The sequence below is a fragment of the Mus musculus genome, chromosome 2 (assembly GCF_000001635.26).
Source record: "Mus musculus strain C57BL/6J chromosome 2, GRCm38.p6 C57BL/6J".
Lineage (NCBI taxonomy): Eukaryota > Metazoa > Chordata > Mammalia > Rodentia > Muridae > Mus > Mus musculus.
Genome location: NC_000068.7, coordinates 77030086 through 77047547, shown reverse-complemented (window position 1 = coordinate 77047547; position 17462 = coordinate 77030086). Strand labels below are relative to the sequence as shown.

Genomic DNA, 17462 nt, shown 5'->3' with positions numbered 1-17462 from the left:
GTTATTTTTCATTTGAAACATTGACTCACTCTATCCTTTATTTTTTTCCACACTTGCTTGGCTTAGTGTACCTCCTTTCATCTCTAGCTTAGGCATTTATAGTTTATACTACAAGAAAATTAAATTATTTGCAAATTGTCCATGTTCCTCTATAGTCTTCTTATTGCTGAGTTTTAGAAATCTTTTCAACTGTGGAGATGCCAGGGGGTCTTAGAGGTCAATGTAATTGCTGAGGTTTTCTTACACATCCATTCTTCGTCTTTCCTACATTTCCCTGGACCATCTTAATTCAGGGTGTGTGGAGTGTGTCCTAGTCACCTTTGGTAGCAGCATCTAGGGACGCTTCTGCTGTGTGGGTTTTCCTCTTGCCTTTTGATCTGCAGTCCTGTCTTTTCTCCAGGTTGGCAAATCCTTATCAAGTGTCAGGAATCACATATAAATCATCAGATAGTGTTATCTTCATGTGGAATGCTTTGCAGAAAGAAATGGACCCAAACTCAAATCTTGTATCTGTGTCTAAATTAGCAGGTTATTAGAAAATCCCAATTCATAGGGTTCCTGAAAATAGCCTGTATCTTCCCACTACTTCCTCATGGTCTTATATCTTCACTTCATAATTGTTACTTTAAGTTCTTTTCCATAGTCTAGTGATGAGTTCTTAATTGATAAAAATTAAGTCTGCATAATAATTAATTCTACTGGTTGGTTGACATGCTGATAGGTGAAATTGCTGATAAGGATGGTTTTCCTCATCCTATCCACAGAGCACTAGTCTTGTAAGAGCATATTTCTGAAGTGTGGTGACGGGCTTAGCTGGGGGCAGGGAGATGGAGGCTGGCGCTTGGTCTTGAGTTGGGTGTGTCTCTGAGACTAGCATTTTCAAGCTTGAAATTGATTTTTTTTTTCCATCTTAAGTTTGTTGGAATCAGATTAATTGACTTTGGCCAGAGTTCTGGCAGATGAATGTGCCAACTTATTAATTTTCAGTGGTGAATATTGAGAATTCTGCCATGCTTTAGCCTTCTCACTACCAAGGCTTCTGAAAAGAAAGATCAGAGAACAGTCCGTGGTGTGTGGATGTAAATGTAAAATGAATGGATAATTTAACACCTTACTTAGACTATGTTACAACAAGAATTTCCAGGTACTACACTGGAGTAAAATAAGGACTATGTTCAATAACTAGACAGAAGGCAAATTATTGATACTAACTCAGCCAAATTCAAAAATCACTTCTACCCTGCTGGTAACTATCAACACACCTTATGATAGCTTACCTTTTCTAGGCATTCCTCAGACCACTGTACCCTTATGACTGCAGTTGACATTGGTAAAAAAACAATTCCCAGCTTATGCTGCATTAAAGAATATTTCATATTTTAACAGCTTCTTAATAATATAAAAGGTACCACAACTTTATTTATAACATACATAAAATTATCCGGTAGAGTTACTCCCACTGTGGTCTAATGTCTTTAATAATTTGTTAAATTTAATAATCACAATTACAGAATATATAAGTTTATTATTCAATTTTCCCCTAAAACCACTAAAATACTACTGAGGCCCTTAAAGACTCTGCACCTGATGTCTCCACAGAGACTGTAGGTCTAAGCACTTGATTGTGTCTCTGTACACAGCTCAGGCTTGTCTGTATCCTGCTTGGGTATGATGAAGTACTTGCCACCTAAAAGAGCTGAATGCAAAAGAAAAATGTCTCTCTTAGGAAAGAAAGCTATTACATGGATTATTAATTCAACAGGCAAAAGAGAATGAGATATTAAATGTTAAAAATGAAATGCACATTATGGAGAACATTATGGAAAAGCAAACAAATGGAAGGGAAGAGCTCAGCCATCTCCGAGTGGCGTGGTACCTCAAAGCTATCGAAGGCAAGCCTGCGAGAGAGCAGTGGGAAATGTTCAAAGAGAAACTTACAAAGGTAAGGAAACGGGCCGGGCAATGGCTCGGTGCAAAACATAGCATAGTAAAGCACTGGGTTTGGACCCTAGCAAGGAAACAAACAAAAAGGCATGCCGAATGGTACTTCTCAAAGAATATATTCTGGTCTGTGCAGTGTGATAGAGCCTTTAAACCACGGGGTAAGAGAAATCAGCCAAGCACAAAAGTGCAGGAATCTCATGGTTCTGTTTATTTGCAGCCCTGTAGCCAAATTCAGAAACAACGATCAGAATGGATGCTTCCAGAGGATGCAGGAAGGGAGGAGGGAACGGGGTGCTGTTAACAGGTTCGGAGGTCCTGTTCAGGTTGATGAAAACAATCTGTAGGTGGGTGGTGGTGACTTAATTGTACACATAGAAAGGGTAAAAATTGGGCATTTTGTTGTATGTTATCATGATTTAAAAAGAAACAAAAACAAAAACAAAAAACATAAGGGCTATAGAAATGGCTCAGAGGTTAAAGCAGTGGCTGCTTTCTCTTCCAGGGGTCCTGAGTTCAGTACCCAGCAACCACATGGTAGCTCACAACCATCTGTAATGGGATCCAACACCCTCTTCTGGTGTGTCTGAGTACAGCAACAGTATACTCATACATAAAATAAATAAATAGATCTTTAAAAAAAAAAACAACAACAACATAAAAATCACAGGAGATCAAGGGACATGTGTGACCTCCCTGGAAAGGATCAGTGTTTACAGAGATTGAAAAGCTCTGTCAGCCGGCACACTGCGTCACCACCGAAGTGACCACATGTGCTGAGTTGCCAGAAACACATTTCTAGTTGTCAATGTCTGTTTCAGACTACTCACAGTGTAAAACTTCTCCACGAAGTTCTCATGCCTGTCTCTGCGCTTGACCTTGGGGGGAGCCTCCAGAGCACGTCAGATCTGCGGAGGAGGTGGATCGCAATGAAGCCTCAGCTCCAGGTGGACATGTCAATGAATGGATTTGGGTGAATGGAAAGATCTCTCCAAAATCCCCAGTTACAGTTTGTCTTCTAAACGTCCTTTCTCTTTAACAAAAGTACCACTTTTCTCTAACAACACATTTTCTTACTGTTCCCATACATACTGTTGTATTTGATGATACCCAAACATTTAAGCCATACCATGTCCTGTTTATATTTTCATCTTACATTAATTTACTTTATATTTCTAATTAACTTATTGACATATTTACCATATAGCCACTATTTTCTTAGGGACTTTTTTAAAATTAAGGCACCTCAGAACAAAATTGACAACATCTAACCTAGAGTCTGTATTGTCGTTGGTCAACAAATCACTGGGATGTCACTGTTCCTACCCACAAAGCATACTGACTCTTTCCACACCCCTTTCCTGACAATTTATTTTCTGTGGGCTTCAATCATCTTCCAAGGAAGCTCTCAGATTGATTGATTGATTGATGGATTGATTTATTGATTGATTTTTGAGACAGAGTCTTAAGCCCAGGCTAACCTCAAACTTGCAGTATAGCCAAGGGTAATCTTTTTTTTTTTTTTTTTTACATTTTTTACTTTTTTTATTAGGTATTTTCTTATTTTACATTTCAAATGCTATCCCAAAAGTCCCCCATACCCTCCCTACCCCACTCCCCTACCCACCCACTCCCACTTCTTGGCCCTGGTGTTCCCCTGTACTGAGGCATATAAAGTTTGCAAGACCAAGGGGCCTCTCTTCCCAATGATGGCCGACTAGGCCATCTTCTGCTACATATGCAGCTAGAGACACGAGCTCTGGGGGGTACTGGTTAGTTCATATTGTTGTTCCTCCAATAGGGTTGCAGACCCCTTTAGCTCCTTGGGTAATCTTGAACTTCTGGTCTTTTTGCCTCCATCTTCCCAGTCCTGACTTACAAACATACACTACTGGATTTTTGGGTTTTGTTGAAAAACTTAAGATGCATCTGTCTGTTACTACTTAATATGTATAGGCTTTGAGGAATTCCTGAGTTAGATGTTTGGAGATTCCTTTGGGAAATATCTAATTGTTCTGTTAAGCTAAAACATGTGAAGTATAACCACTATAGTCTGTACACATATGCATATATGTAGCATTGGAATTCACAGCAAACTCTCCTACCCAAACTCTCATTAAGTGTGGCTAGCCCAATTTGCCAAATCCTGTGTGGTATAAATACACTTCTTTTGGCATACATGTTTAAAGGCCATTGCTATAAGTATTTAGTTCTGTAGCCATGGTATGTGCCATCTGTTTGAGGTCCAAAGACTTGATTAGAACCTGACAATCCTATGTAAGTCTGTCTACTGAAAATTATGTCCTCAGCCTGCAGCATTTCCTTTCCTTTTACCTCTGATTCAAGATCCACTCTTGGGATGAGAGTAGCATTCTCTAGAAGCAGTCTAGCAGTCTTTTGCAAGCTGTCCTCCAGGGTCTGGATTCCTACATGGGCTGTCTGAGCAGTGCTGACTGAAAGGGAAGACAGTTGATCCCTTCTCTGCGTGGTGGCTATTTGTGGATTACAGCACGACTGCTTTGAAGCAGCATGTCTGTGTGCTGATCAGCTGGCAGCTCATACTGATCATTCTTTCACTGTGGAGCACAAGTATTCCCCTGATGTATTTTTATACTTCTCTTGGTATCCTTATCATACCACATGATTCTGTTCTATATTAAATGTCTGAAGACGTATATTGACTTAATGGAAGGCCAGTACATTTGATATATCATAGACACATATGTCCTTCCATTTTTACATCTATCTTTGAAATCTCTACCTTTATCCCCCATGTTGCTTCTAAGGTCCTAAGAAGATAAGATACTGAGCAATGTGCCTCTATGTCTCCATCATTGCTTAACACAACATCTGGGTTTCGAGAAGGCTCATAGGTATCTGTTAGTTACAAACCAGAAAGTGATGCGTTATTTAGACAATCAGAATCTTCACTGTAAAATAGGAACTCACTTCCGCACAACTTTCATTCTTTCCAGCAACTGCATGAGGATGTTCAGCAAATCACGAAAGAGTGGGAAGTGTTAAGCAGTCAGGGAGCTCCTCTGAAGGAGAAGGCTGAACAGCTGAAGGACCTTGTCCATCTCCACCGGAGGCAGCGAGAGCGAATCCAGGAATATGAGGAAATCCTATACAAGACAGTCCAGTTCCACCAGGTCAAGGAAGAGGTACGTCTTACTGCGGTTGTTTAAAGTCACAGGGTTGAAAGGTTATGATTATGCAATAAATGAAAAGCAGATCACTTGTCTTAGTCCAAGAGGTTTATTCACCCTGACGGCTAATTTACCTCTCACTGTTCCTCTATCCTGCCTCATATCTGTCTAGCCTGGCTGCAGCCTCCCTGCCCTTTGAATATGGTGCATGCATTCCTTCCTCTAAGCCTCCACTCTTGTCTTAGCGCTTGCTAGCAGATCTCTTCCTTCCAGCAGCCCCCTTCCCAGGTCAGGCTGGGAGTCTCTCTTCGAAATTCCCTCGCACTCACTAGCCACATCTAGCACCTCTAGCATCATGGCTGGCGCTACTTTTTTCCAACTCAAGTGTTAGCTTTCAAGAGGAGAGGTGGTCAAAAGCCAAGTTCTTTCTTTTTTCTTTTGTCGTCCCAAGAAGCTTTGAGCGTGATGTGCTCGTTAAAAATAATTTATTGGTTATTTCATGGCAGCTCACAACCATCTATACTGCCAGCTCAGAGACTCCCAACACCCTCCTCCGGCCTATGAGTAACTGTGCATTTGGTATACAGACATGTATGCAGACAAGAAGACTCGTACACATCCAAAAGGAAAATCATTTTAAAAATATTTTTGGAGTTTACTTAAATCACAGACCAAGTGCTTGCTAATTTTGGAATTGTGGGCTCAGAATGCATTTTGTTCTTTCATAGAACTGAAAACATGACCTGATCCATGTGACCTGGTGGAGTCACAGTAGTGCAGTGTATACCTGTATCATCATCCGTAGGATGAATGATTGTGGATGGGCGAGGGAGCATTTCCACAATCTAGTAAAAGCATTGCGGAAAATGGGCTTTGGGAAAAGCAGGTTAAGTGCTAATGTTCTGAATTGCAGCTGGTCCATCTCATCAAACCAAGAGAACTGGAACTTCTAGCACAGCCCATGGAACTGGCAAGTTCTGAGGAGGTCCAGATGCAACTGGGCCGTTCGCAAGAAAGGCGGGCACATGTAGACCATCTCCATCAGCTGGCCCTGACCTTAGGAGTGGACATCATTTCATCCGTGCAACAACCTGTACGTATTTTGGAATCTCACCATTGCTACTCTCTCTCACTGGTACTAGGAAAGACACAGGCAGATTGCCGAGTATATGTTAAATATGAATGGTTGCTTTTGTGTGTGGTGTTGGGGATTGAATAAGGAACCTCATACGTATTAACCAAGTGTCTCATTATTAAGTCACCCTGAGCCCTAATGTGTTAAATTTTAAAAGGTGTTAGTTCTAATTTCCACCACCATTAACAAACAAGTAAGTCTAAGGAGAAAAATCTGAGCATAAAAATCCTATTTAATGCATATTATTCTCATGTTAATTTAAAATAGAGCCATGATCTCAGATGGACGTTAGGTTTCTGTATTTGAAATGTGTCTAAAGCAACTAAGAACCTAAACTTTTATTTTATTTAATTTGAACTAAGTTAACTGTAAATATCACAATTGCAAATCTCTCAGAAACTACTTGGGCACGTGATTCCACCTTAGAAGCTGTAAGTTTTGAGAAATTTAAATCTAGATCAAGTATTTCTGATAGAAATTTAGCCACAAGTGAGAAAAATTCAAATGATACACATATTAGATTTCAAAGGTGTGAGATTAAAAAAAAGATGTTAATACTTTCATACTGGATATGTGTTATAAAATGGTAATATTTGGACATATGTGGTTAACTAAATTATGCTATGAAGGTTAATTTTGTTTATTTCTTCTTTGGCTTTCAATGAGACTGTTAGAAGTTTTTCAATTACTTCATGGTTCATAATACATTTCTATTGGACAGTGGTGCTTCACACAGGGACTACAGGTCTGGAAGGCTACTAGAGTACTAGAGTCTGACTACATGAGCAGCCCCATTTTACAAATGAAGAGGCTGAAGCTCAGAGACACTGGCCACTCACCTATAGAAGCCCAGAGTAGATGGGCCTAGGTCCTCTGCTTCTGGCCTGGGTTCTGGCCCCAGTTTTTGTACTTGCTTTATTCCACTGATGTTAATGGAGGAGCCTAAGAGAACAGAAAACATTTCCTAGTCAAACATCCATAACTAATTCATAACTAGTGCATTGAACTTTGATGTTTTACAAATTCCCCAAATTCATACTTTAAGGGTGGAAAGGTTATGTTTATCTCACTATGAATAAAAACCACAGGTCCAGTTTCACTTGAAAGTTTCTATAAGACTCCTATCAGGTGCTATGTGATAGAGAGAGCACAGCATCTATTCTTTAGTTAAAAGGCAGAGTATATGAATTTGTTACTGTTAAAATAATTCATTTTGCCAGTGAAGACATTTCCTAAAGGTTTTTATTGTATCTGTATATTTATTTTTAAAACTAAGAAGAAAGTGGAATGTGTCACTTTGCACAAATAACACAAATTGTGCTCCAGTCCTCTTCTGGCCTTGGCTCCAGCATCCCTCCTGTGCTACATAGAGATTGGAGCACTTGCATAATGAACCTAAGGTTAAACTCAAGTTGACGAGAAAATTACAGCGCTGAGGCAGAGTGTTTCTAATGCATATTTTATGCTTTTTGAAATAAAAATTAGACCTTATCATGAGTGGCGTCTCTGAGGAGTTAGGCATGATGATGAGAGTCAAGAATAGAAATGTCTATTCCATAATGTTGAGTGTCTGGCTTCTTTCTAACATCATTAGGTTCAAATATGTTTAGGGTAAGATAAATTAGGACCCTATATCTCCTTTGAAGCCATTTGTGAGCATTACAATACAGGCAAATGGTATATTGGGTGGCCATCTCACGGGTTCCTGTTTGTTATTTCCACATCCTTCATTCCCAGAATTGCTCTAATATTTCTGCAAAGAACCTGCAGCAGCAGCTGGAGGCCCTTGAACTGGAGAGCAGGAGTTGGAGTGCCCAAGCCAAAGAACATGAGCGCGTCCTGTCCTGCAGCTTGGAGTACTGCACTGCACGTGATGAGATCAGTGAGGTAGGGCTTTGAGAAAGGGCACACTGAGCCCAAAGCATGTGTCCCAGTGTCACTCACACAGACACAGACACAGACACAGACACAGACACAGACACAGACACAGACACAGACACAGACACAGACACAGACACAGACACAGCACAGACACAGACACAGACACACAGACACAGACACAGACACAGACACAGTCACAGTCACAGACACAGACACAGACACAGACACAGACACAGACACAGACACAGACACAGCACAGACACACACACAGACACAGACACAGACACAGACACAGTCACAGACACAGACACACACACACACGCAGACACACACACACGCAGACACAGACACAGACACAGACACAGACACAGTCACAGTCACAGACACAGACACAGACACAGACACACACACAGACACACACACACACACACACAGACACACACACAGACACAGAGACACAGACACACACACACACAGACACAGACACAGACACACAGACACACAGACACACACACACACACACAGAGAGAGAGAGAGAGAGAGAGAGAGAGAGAGAGAGAGAGAGAGAGAGAGAACATCGGGACATGGTAACATGGTTTTCTGACCCATACCCTTTCATTCACAGGGTACCCAAAGTTTGAGTAAACTTCCAGCTCCCAAAACTGTTGACGTTAGGACAGTGTTAATGCATAGAAAAACCTTGAACACAAGATTGAAGGTCTGGGATCTTGGTTATTGCTTTTCTTTCATCAGTGTGTGTGTGTGTGTGTGTGTGTGTGTGTGTGTGTGTGTGTGTGTGTTTTCTGCAGCCTGTTTCATTGGACACAGCTTTTTCAGGGTGACATGGCTCACTGTGGCAGGTTGTTGTAGCCTGCTGACTTTCTATTTAAGTTGCACTGACTCAGGGGGAAGGCTCTTCGCTTGGGAGGACTGCAGAACATTTTCCAAAGTCAAGTAACTCGGTTCCTGTTGATGTGAACAGATGCCTTTTCTGGCAAAAGAAGTTTCAGGGGAAAGGAAAGGGTAAGGGGTCCCCCTTGCTCTTTCATCCACACAGACCCAATTTCCCCATGCCTCCATCAATGGTTCCTAGCCATGACACATATTCTACCCTTGTCCTTCACTTCCTGCCCCACGATTAAGATTTGCATTCATGGGTTGTGCTGGCTGTCTAATGCTGAGCATAGTGGTCTTCCACCCATCACTCACTTGTTCTAAGGAAGACACAAGGAAAATGACAATTCCACGTCTGTCTCTATCTTTCTGAGTCCACTGGGAAAGGGGTAAGGGGAAAGGTAGCTAACTAACAACTTTCTTGAATTCTTAGTTTATGCCCCATCTGTGTAATCTACGCCCACCAGGTATGGAGAATCATTAGCTCACGGGTTAAAGAATGGGTAATGGAGCTTTAATGATGGTCTTCACTGGAGATCCCACCCTTCCTGCAGGTCACAGGCAGGTGCAAGAGGGAGCATGCTGGAAAGAGAGTGAGAGGTCAGGAGAAGCTGCTAGGATCCGGTTCAAGAGGAGGGACCATGGAGAAGGTGCTGGCATGGCTTTTACTATAGCAGTGTGCTACAACGCTGCATGCTCTCCACTCTTCTTCTGGTCCGCATTCTGGTGAAACCACAGTGTATTCTGCCCTCTACACAGGGGTGCAGCCTCTTCTGCTTCCCTATGCTACAGTTTACACTTCTGTGAGCTCTGTTTAGTTTTGATTCGAGAATCATCCAGCGTGTCTTGGTTCTCCCGGGGCTATGAAAGATTCATGGCCATTTTCAAAAAAGATCTTTTTCTAAATTTTCTTAGTTCTTTCCTTCCCTTTCATCTTCTTCCTTCTCTTTTTCCGTTGCTTTGCCCAAACATCTCTCCCTTCGGAGATGGCGCAGCTCTGCAACTACAGAGAGAGCATCGGTGAAGCAGGCTGCATGTGTTCCCAGCCCCGCCTCTCTGGGTTTCCATGTCCCTGAAGAGCTGTGGCATTTAAGAAGCTTGGTCCCCCTGCCTAAGGCCTTCCAGAACTTCTATTTACAGGGACAGCCTCATGATGAACTTGCGCTCAGAGCCAGCAGAGATGACATATGACCCTTCCAGTCATAGTAGGGACGCCCCAGGATTGTCTGTACCCCTTCAGGAATGAGCAAGCCATACACGTGGGTTTTGGTTTAGGAATCAGGTATCAGTTAACACACTCATAATTACTAAGAGAAGTATCGTTCTCTATCGCTTCTACTTCTAATCCAATTAATCTTTAGGCTACCCTTTCACACTGAAGGAATTTTGGAAACCTTGAGTCTTTTTTTACTATTTGTTCTTGTGGAGACACAGCAGGCATGTCGAAGTGTGGCATCCATATGCTGGATTTCACAAACACCCAGCTAGTGGCATGATAATCAGAAAGAATATCGTTGACCTTTAGTAAAATAAAATGAAGTTATGTCTTATTCTATGTTGTACCATAGCTGTGAGGAGACTCAGTTGCTATATCCATGGTGACAACATTTGGCATCTATATGTGTTGTTTAGACATGGGTATCTAGAGCATTATAAAATGAAATGAAGCACATTCCTATTTTCCTGGCTCTTGGGAGGCAACGGCAAGGAAGGCAGGAGTTCAAGGCCAGTCTTGGTTACAGAACAAGTTCTTCGAGGTCAGTATGGGCTACATAAGACCTCATCCCCAAACAAATAACAAAAATTGAAATGCTGTGTGTTAAGTAGTTTTCTGATACAAACAAATGAATAATATTTTGCCAAGGAACCAGACCATACTTAACATTTTATTTTTCAAGTTGGTCACAAACCACTGTTTTATTCTCAGTGTGATCAAAGTAGCTCACAAAAGTTCCCAGATACTGAGTTGCGATAGACTTTGGAGAATATCTGGCTTTATGTCTTCATTTTCATTGGAGACCATGAAGATGTGTGTGTGAGGGATTCATCTTAATGCACTAGAAGGCTGCAGAGCTTCTGTCTGTAGTTTTTGGGGCTTTGGGGGCTTGGGGAGTCAACTTTGAGCCAAGATTTACCTGCCAGACATGAACATACTTGGCGTTTGCTTATCGGAATGAACTATTGTCTCAGTACAATCCCAGCCAACCCTTGGCAGTCCTGCTTTCCAATACATCTCTTATAATATGTATGAGTGATCTGTCACAATTGATTTGATTGTTTCCAGAAAATCTTTTCTTTTGACTTTGCTGAAGCTAACTTTGAGTGAACTCTTCACTGGGGCCCTTACAGAAGGACTTTGTACCTCAAGGTGAACGAAAGGAAGCCGCTTGAAATGCCATTTGAAAAATAAGATGTGATTTCCTTTAAAGACACGTAACAGTGCCTTTTGTGTTACATTATCTTTGCATAATTTTATGCATAGGAAGTTTTTGAAAAACTCGTTTTCTTCATGTTTACCCGTGAGAAACACAACTGTCAAACTGCCAGATTTTATGGCATTTTTTTCCCTACCCATTTCATGCAAGGATACATTCGTATGCATAACAGCTCAATAGCACTTTGGATTTTCTTGCTTGGCCATGTGAATATATCATTAACACACAAAATATCCTAGAAATTTCCATGACCATATTATATTACAAAGGAACCTCATTTGTTTATAATCTACCTTTGAGAAGTTAGTATGCTGCTACGTTTCCTTCTTACAAGCTGACCAACAAAAGAATTACCCTTATATTTACATGATGTTAATGGGGATTTATAACTTAAAGGCTCCTATTTTGTGTCACAAACAATTACTTTGCTGGGAAGAATGGGATGACAGAATCAGGCCGCTATCCATTTTCTCAAAATAAGTTTTCCACACAGAAGCTTCCAGACCGTTACACTACCTTACCCGGGAAAATCTCCTCGAGGACAGCAACAGCTTTCCTATCAGAAAGTAAGAAGGAAAGGATTTAGCATATATATTCCATATACCAGGCATGAATCCCCCAAATTCTGTTGCAAATTTGAATGGATTGGTCATCTGAGAGCCAGCCACAGAAACTGGATCAGAAGCAATAGATTATAACTGAGGAGTGATGCTTTTATATAACACGCATAGGTGATAGAATGAAAACCACACTCTACTGTCTGGCACTTTGCCGCGGACAAAATGAGCATGGGTACCATCCACTGCAGGAAAGGGCACAGGAACAATTTACATAGGGAACAGAACACCAGATGGGCATCACTGAGAAAAACACAGACAATGTTCATTTTTCCGATTTGTAACCCAAACTTGTCTTCGAAAAAAAATAGTAAATTGTCTTTATCCAACAAATGTATTTCATGTGGCTACCGAGAGCCATGCTGTAACTCTACAAATGTCTGTAAAACACAGAAGAGTCTTGAGAAACTTAAAACCCACATGGTACTTCAGCGCCCAGCCATCTGCTCAGCAGGCCCTGACCCAGCTGGATTTGGGTAGCATATATAAGTGGACAGGAAAAATTACAATTTGTTCAGAAAATGTTCATCCCAAAGGCTTAAAAATTTAAATCGTAGTGTTTGATGTCTGTAAAATACCATGTAGGATCTTCTGGAAGGTATGGACAGCTCACGTTTAAAATGATAGTTACCCTTTCCCAAAGTAGAACAAACAAAATGTACTAAATTCATTATGAAGATGGTGGACATTCAAGACAATGTTTAATGCTGAGACTGGCTGCAGCTTATAATTCAGAACAGGTCTTTGCTTTATGACTTGTCTCACTTCCTTTTGCTATGTGCCTTGGAGCTAAGGAAGATGTTCTCTGGTTACCAAGTAGAAGAAGACCAAAGAGACTTCTCCAGAAATCTGTCCAACATGGAGACCCAGTGCTCTCCAATAATATTTGCAGAAGCTCATCCGGATTAGATTTTGCATCTTTGGATGTCTTCGTTTAGAATCCAAGCATCTCTGGGTGGTGGTGCATTTCAGCCTTTCATTATGAGTCTCTGAACTTGTGAAGTGGATGCTAGAGAAACAAAACCTGACTGCTCGTTTTGAATTTGGAAGTTCAGCCAGTATGCCACAGTCCTAAAGCAAGGTTTTCTTTGCAAACCCATTGCCTTGGTTTTAAATAGCCCATGTCCCTCACACCAGTTGGCCTTGCCAGTACCAGACTTACACATCAGGCATTCTTGTGAAAGCTGCCTCAGCCAGCTTAGTCAAGGCTAAGAATAGCGAGCCAGCCTAGCCTGTCAGGAGCTCTTAACCTTCTGTTTCTAGAGAAGTTTTCTCATTTCTAGCCCTGAAGAGAGACTTATCACTCACTGGGGAAATTATGAGAGGATACGTTTCAAAAAGAGAGAGCGAGCAGTTTTACAATTTTAGAATTTTTTCTAATTATGGCATGTAAGTTTGGGCTACTTCCTCTGTACAAACACAGAGGAACTGAGCATTACACAGAGGAAAGAATCAACTCACTCACTAAAAAAATATTCTAACATCCATAATACATAAATTTTACTAATTCGAATTATAGCGTTTATAGGTTTCTAGTGAATAAACTATTCCCTTTCCCATGCAGTTGGCGTGTGTGGCTGCTCATATGTACAAGCAGGGCAGTTGTCTGACCCGTCTCCACCATGCCCTATTGTTGACAAGCTTGCTAAAGTTAGAAGCAGCTGTGTGGACAATGATACCCCAGAGCAGTAACCAGAGCACTTAGTTCCTTTAAAACTGGGATACCAACTTACGTGGGGATTAGATTAAGTTTTCCTATTGGAATGTGCGGATAAGAGAAATGTGGTGTGGCTGGATTCGTGGATGCTAGAGGCCCTTCATCCACGCTCCCTTCTACTTGTATGTATAGTGCTCTTGAATTTGCATTAAGAAAGGTACAAGAGATTAGATTTTGACTGGCTTTCCAATGTGACTAAACAAGAATAGTGCCAGCAACTCTGTGGCACAAGCTTATGTGTCAGAATGAAGCTCTCCAGTTTGACATACCCGTAGCACCGCAGGCATTCTTTGGCCTTCTAAATCACCTCTGTGGACATGCATGCATGCTGGGCATGCAGAAATGAAGTCGTTCTTACCAGTTCCTAAGTCTGACGTTTCTTAATCTTCTTAGTAAATTAGAAGCACATGGCTTAGAATGAAAGTGTTAGGGATCCATCTCCCCACCATGCTCGTACAGCATTCAAGTAGATGTTAAGCCTTCCTGGTTGAAAAAGTGAATAAAACCCTTTGGCTATCCAGTTGATGGTAGAACTTCTCTTTCTTCCTCTAGACTGATCAATAATGATGACATGATTCAGTAAATACAGTAAGGTAGAAAGCTGTGTTATCCAGTGTATAATTGTCAGTGTCTGAACACCTTAATTCCTTTTGTAATGGTTATTTTATCTATTACTTTATTGTATTCAGTTTTATTTTGTGTGTGTGTGTGTATGAGAGAGAGAGAGATATATACGTGAGTGCGAGTTTGTGTGTGTGGGCACAGGTGCTGGCATACTACAGTGTGTGTTTGGGAGACAGAGGACAACCTTGGATGCCAGCCCACTCTTCTACCTTGTTTGGAACAGTCTCTTTTGAGCTTCTGGGAATTCTGTCTCTGCTTCCCAGAGACTGTAATCGCAGGATTACAGACTAGGATCACAGACACATGGCGCCATGCTTGGCTTTACGTGGTCCCGGCAGATCTGAACTCTGGCTCTCACATTTGTGCATCAAGCGTATCCCACTGAGCCATTCCCAAACCTTGCTGCCTCCTCCTCCTCCTCCTCTTCCTCCTCCTCTTGCTCTTCCTCCTCTTTCTCCTCCTCCTCCTCCTCACACTCCTCCTCCTCTTCCTGTTTTTTTGGACAAGCTTTCACTATGTAATCTAGATTGTCCTTGAATTTGTTATCCTTCTGTGACATTCGAAGTTCTGGGATCCTAGGCAATCATGCTCACAGCCTAGATAATTTTGTTGTTAATTACGGTAAAGCATTGTGACATTACTCTGAGGATCTTAGCCACTTTTTGTGTGCTGCTCAGAGATATTTAGTACGTACAACTCAGAGTGCAATGCGGTATTCTCCAACAGCCCAAGTTTGTAATCATCTCAAACAAAATACCTATACAGTTAAATAGGAACTTGCCACTGAAGGAGTTTTTAAATAACAATCTCGGGCTGCCTCAGATATGGTATTTACTAATTTATAGTTGTAGATTAAAAACAAGGGATATAAAAAGATTGTACCTCAGTTTTCTATTAATAACTCAGGGTAGTTTCTTTGTACTTCAGTATTATAAATGGTACCACATTTGTCCCTTCGTGCTAGAATTAATACATGTACATTAAAATATCAAGTGTCACAGAATGTAGATATGTATTTAATAGCCATTTCATAAGTATACCAACTTAATAGGACATTTTAAATATTTCCTGGTCTTCTGATATGGAAGTCGTTTTCAAAATCTGAAGTTACAGCCTTTTCCAATCTTTCTGGACATTGTTGACTTATCTGTTAAAATGGTTTATAACGTCTTCATTCTTGGTTCTGTGCATAGTGCAAAATTAATATTCAGCAATGTCATTTTCTATGTAAAAAAAACAATATTGATTGCGTATATGGATATCCTATGCAAAAACTGTATAAGTATAATAATTTCTACATAGACAGGTCTGCCAGAGCCTTGCATGTAGTTTGTTCCAAGAACAGTTAAAGATAAAAATCAATGTTTTATTTTCACACTATGGAAAGTTTGGAGTGAGCATTCTGAGAAAGCGTACATTTTCTGGGGCAGATGTATTTTTCTATATTATGGACCTAAGGTGTAACGTGTGCACAGCTTTTATACACTCTCGGGTAATTTGTTTGCTGTCATTGAAAAGAATTTTAATGCATTTCTAACTTTTCTTTCCATCATTCAGATTTATCAGCCGTGACGTGATTTCTTCTTGTTGTAAAAACTCCCATATAATCTTAGGTTTATGTTTTCTTTGTGCTTCTTTTTGCTGATAATATAAAGTGAGAGCTGTCTAGGAGGGTGCTTACCCTTCATGAATATGTAGAAGCAACAGAAAGCAAAATGTTTAAAAGTACCAGGTTGCTTAGAGTTCTAGTGCGTGGGTAAAGATGAACTGTTTGCAAGACTGTCATACTATGCCCTGCCTACATGAAGCCAGCATTGCCCTCAGTGGCGATGACTCTTGCTTTGGGGTTTTAATTTGTTTGTTTGTATTTTCAGAGTTAATGGTCTACATCTAAAGAGTAAAACTATCTAAATTTTGCTCATGGAAATAACTTCAGCTGGGCAAATAAAATCCCTTTCTCACTAAATTTCATGTACTGTACTAAATATTCTAAGAGTCAGCCCCTCGTTGACCTCTTCATCATGAACAGCTCTTTGGAGTCTTAATAATTTTTTATACATAATGACTATGAGAGAGTACTATGATATGGAAAGATTTGTAACAATACTAGCATGCAGAAAATAGAACGAGTGTGAAAATTATACCAAAGGAATACAAATAAGAACATTTGAGCTAGCAAGAGTTTATGTTCAAGATGTTAGATACTTTCTTGTTTAGCAACCAATGGGATAGTTTGTAACTGTACTCAATTAAAAATCATACATCAGAAATTACTGTCATTGAAAGATGAATGTCCATATAAAGAGTTAGTTTTGACTGAAATTATTTTGAACACATTTTTAAGATTATGAATTTGAAAATGTTTAGATATTTTGATTCACACAAATGAATATTGACTTTCCAATTTTAAGGGGATTATAATTTTATTTTTTTTTATTAAACTGTAGCTCAAAGAGTCATTCAAAGACATAAAAAAGAAATTCAACAATCTGAAGTTTAATTACTCCAAGAAAAATGAGAAATCTCGAAATTTAAAGACTCTTCAGTATCAAATCCAACAAGTGGATACATATGCTGAAAAAATTCAGGTAATGAGAAAGTTGTGTGTATGCAAGCATGTGCACGTGTGCGTGTGTGCATATGCATGTGCATGTGTTTGTGTAATTACTACAATTTGTGCAAAGTAACTGCAGTCCAGGCATAACTCTATTTTACAGAATTGATGTGAGAAGGGTAGCTTTCTATTTTTATAATACTTTGACTTCTTATAGAAAATGATGATTTATCTCATTTCCCCTTTCCAAACATCAATTTTATTCTCTATAATTCAGAGTTGGCTTTCCTGGGAAGGGTTTAGTTATGTGCTTGGTATCCAGTCATGTGATGGTGATTTTAAACAGATGGACAGGAAAGAGTTCATAGAATAATACATGACAGCATTCTAACCAGAGAACAACTTCTATCACCTGCAATCAAGCGCGCCACTATTCTGAGAGTTTTCTAGCTTATTCACTGTTCAAATTTCCTGCTGACACCTGAAAACAAAGGAAATGGGTGTGCTCTGGGGGT

The 17462-nt window shown here is 40.3% G+C and overlaps 1 protein-coding gene across 10 annotated transcripts in view; it reads left to right on the top strand.

Annotated features, from left to right (window-relative positions):
• Ccdc141 (coiled-coil domain containing 141) overlaps nt 1-17462 on the top strand; it is a 163868-nt gene that overhangs the window by 126222 nt on the left and 20184 nt on the right. For 7 of the 10 annotated variants that reach the window (XM_006499911.4, XM_006499914.4, XM_006499913.4 and 4 more), the window contains 6 exons: nt 1763-1942; nt 2763-2888; nt 4917-5105; nt 6004-6183; nt 7963-8112; nt 16841-16981. In XM_006499911.4, the coding sequence (XP_006499974.1) occupies nt 1763-1942; nt 2763-2888; nt 4917-5105; nt 6004-6183; nt 7963-8112; nt 16841-16981 (966 nt within the window). Of the gene's footprint in view, nt 1-1762; nt 1943-2161; nt 2915-4916; nt 5106-6003; nt 6184-7962; nt 8113-16840; nt 16982-17462 lie in introns of those variants that run through there. The other 3 variants (XR_001783148.2, XR_003953673.1, XM_017319133.2) reach the window with 3 other exon arrangements.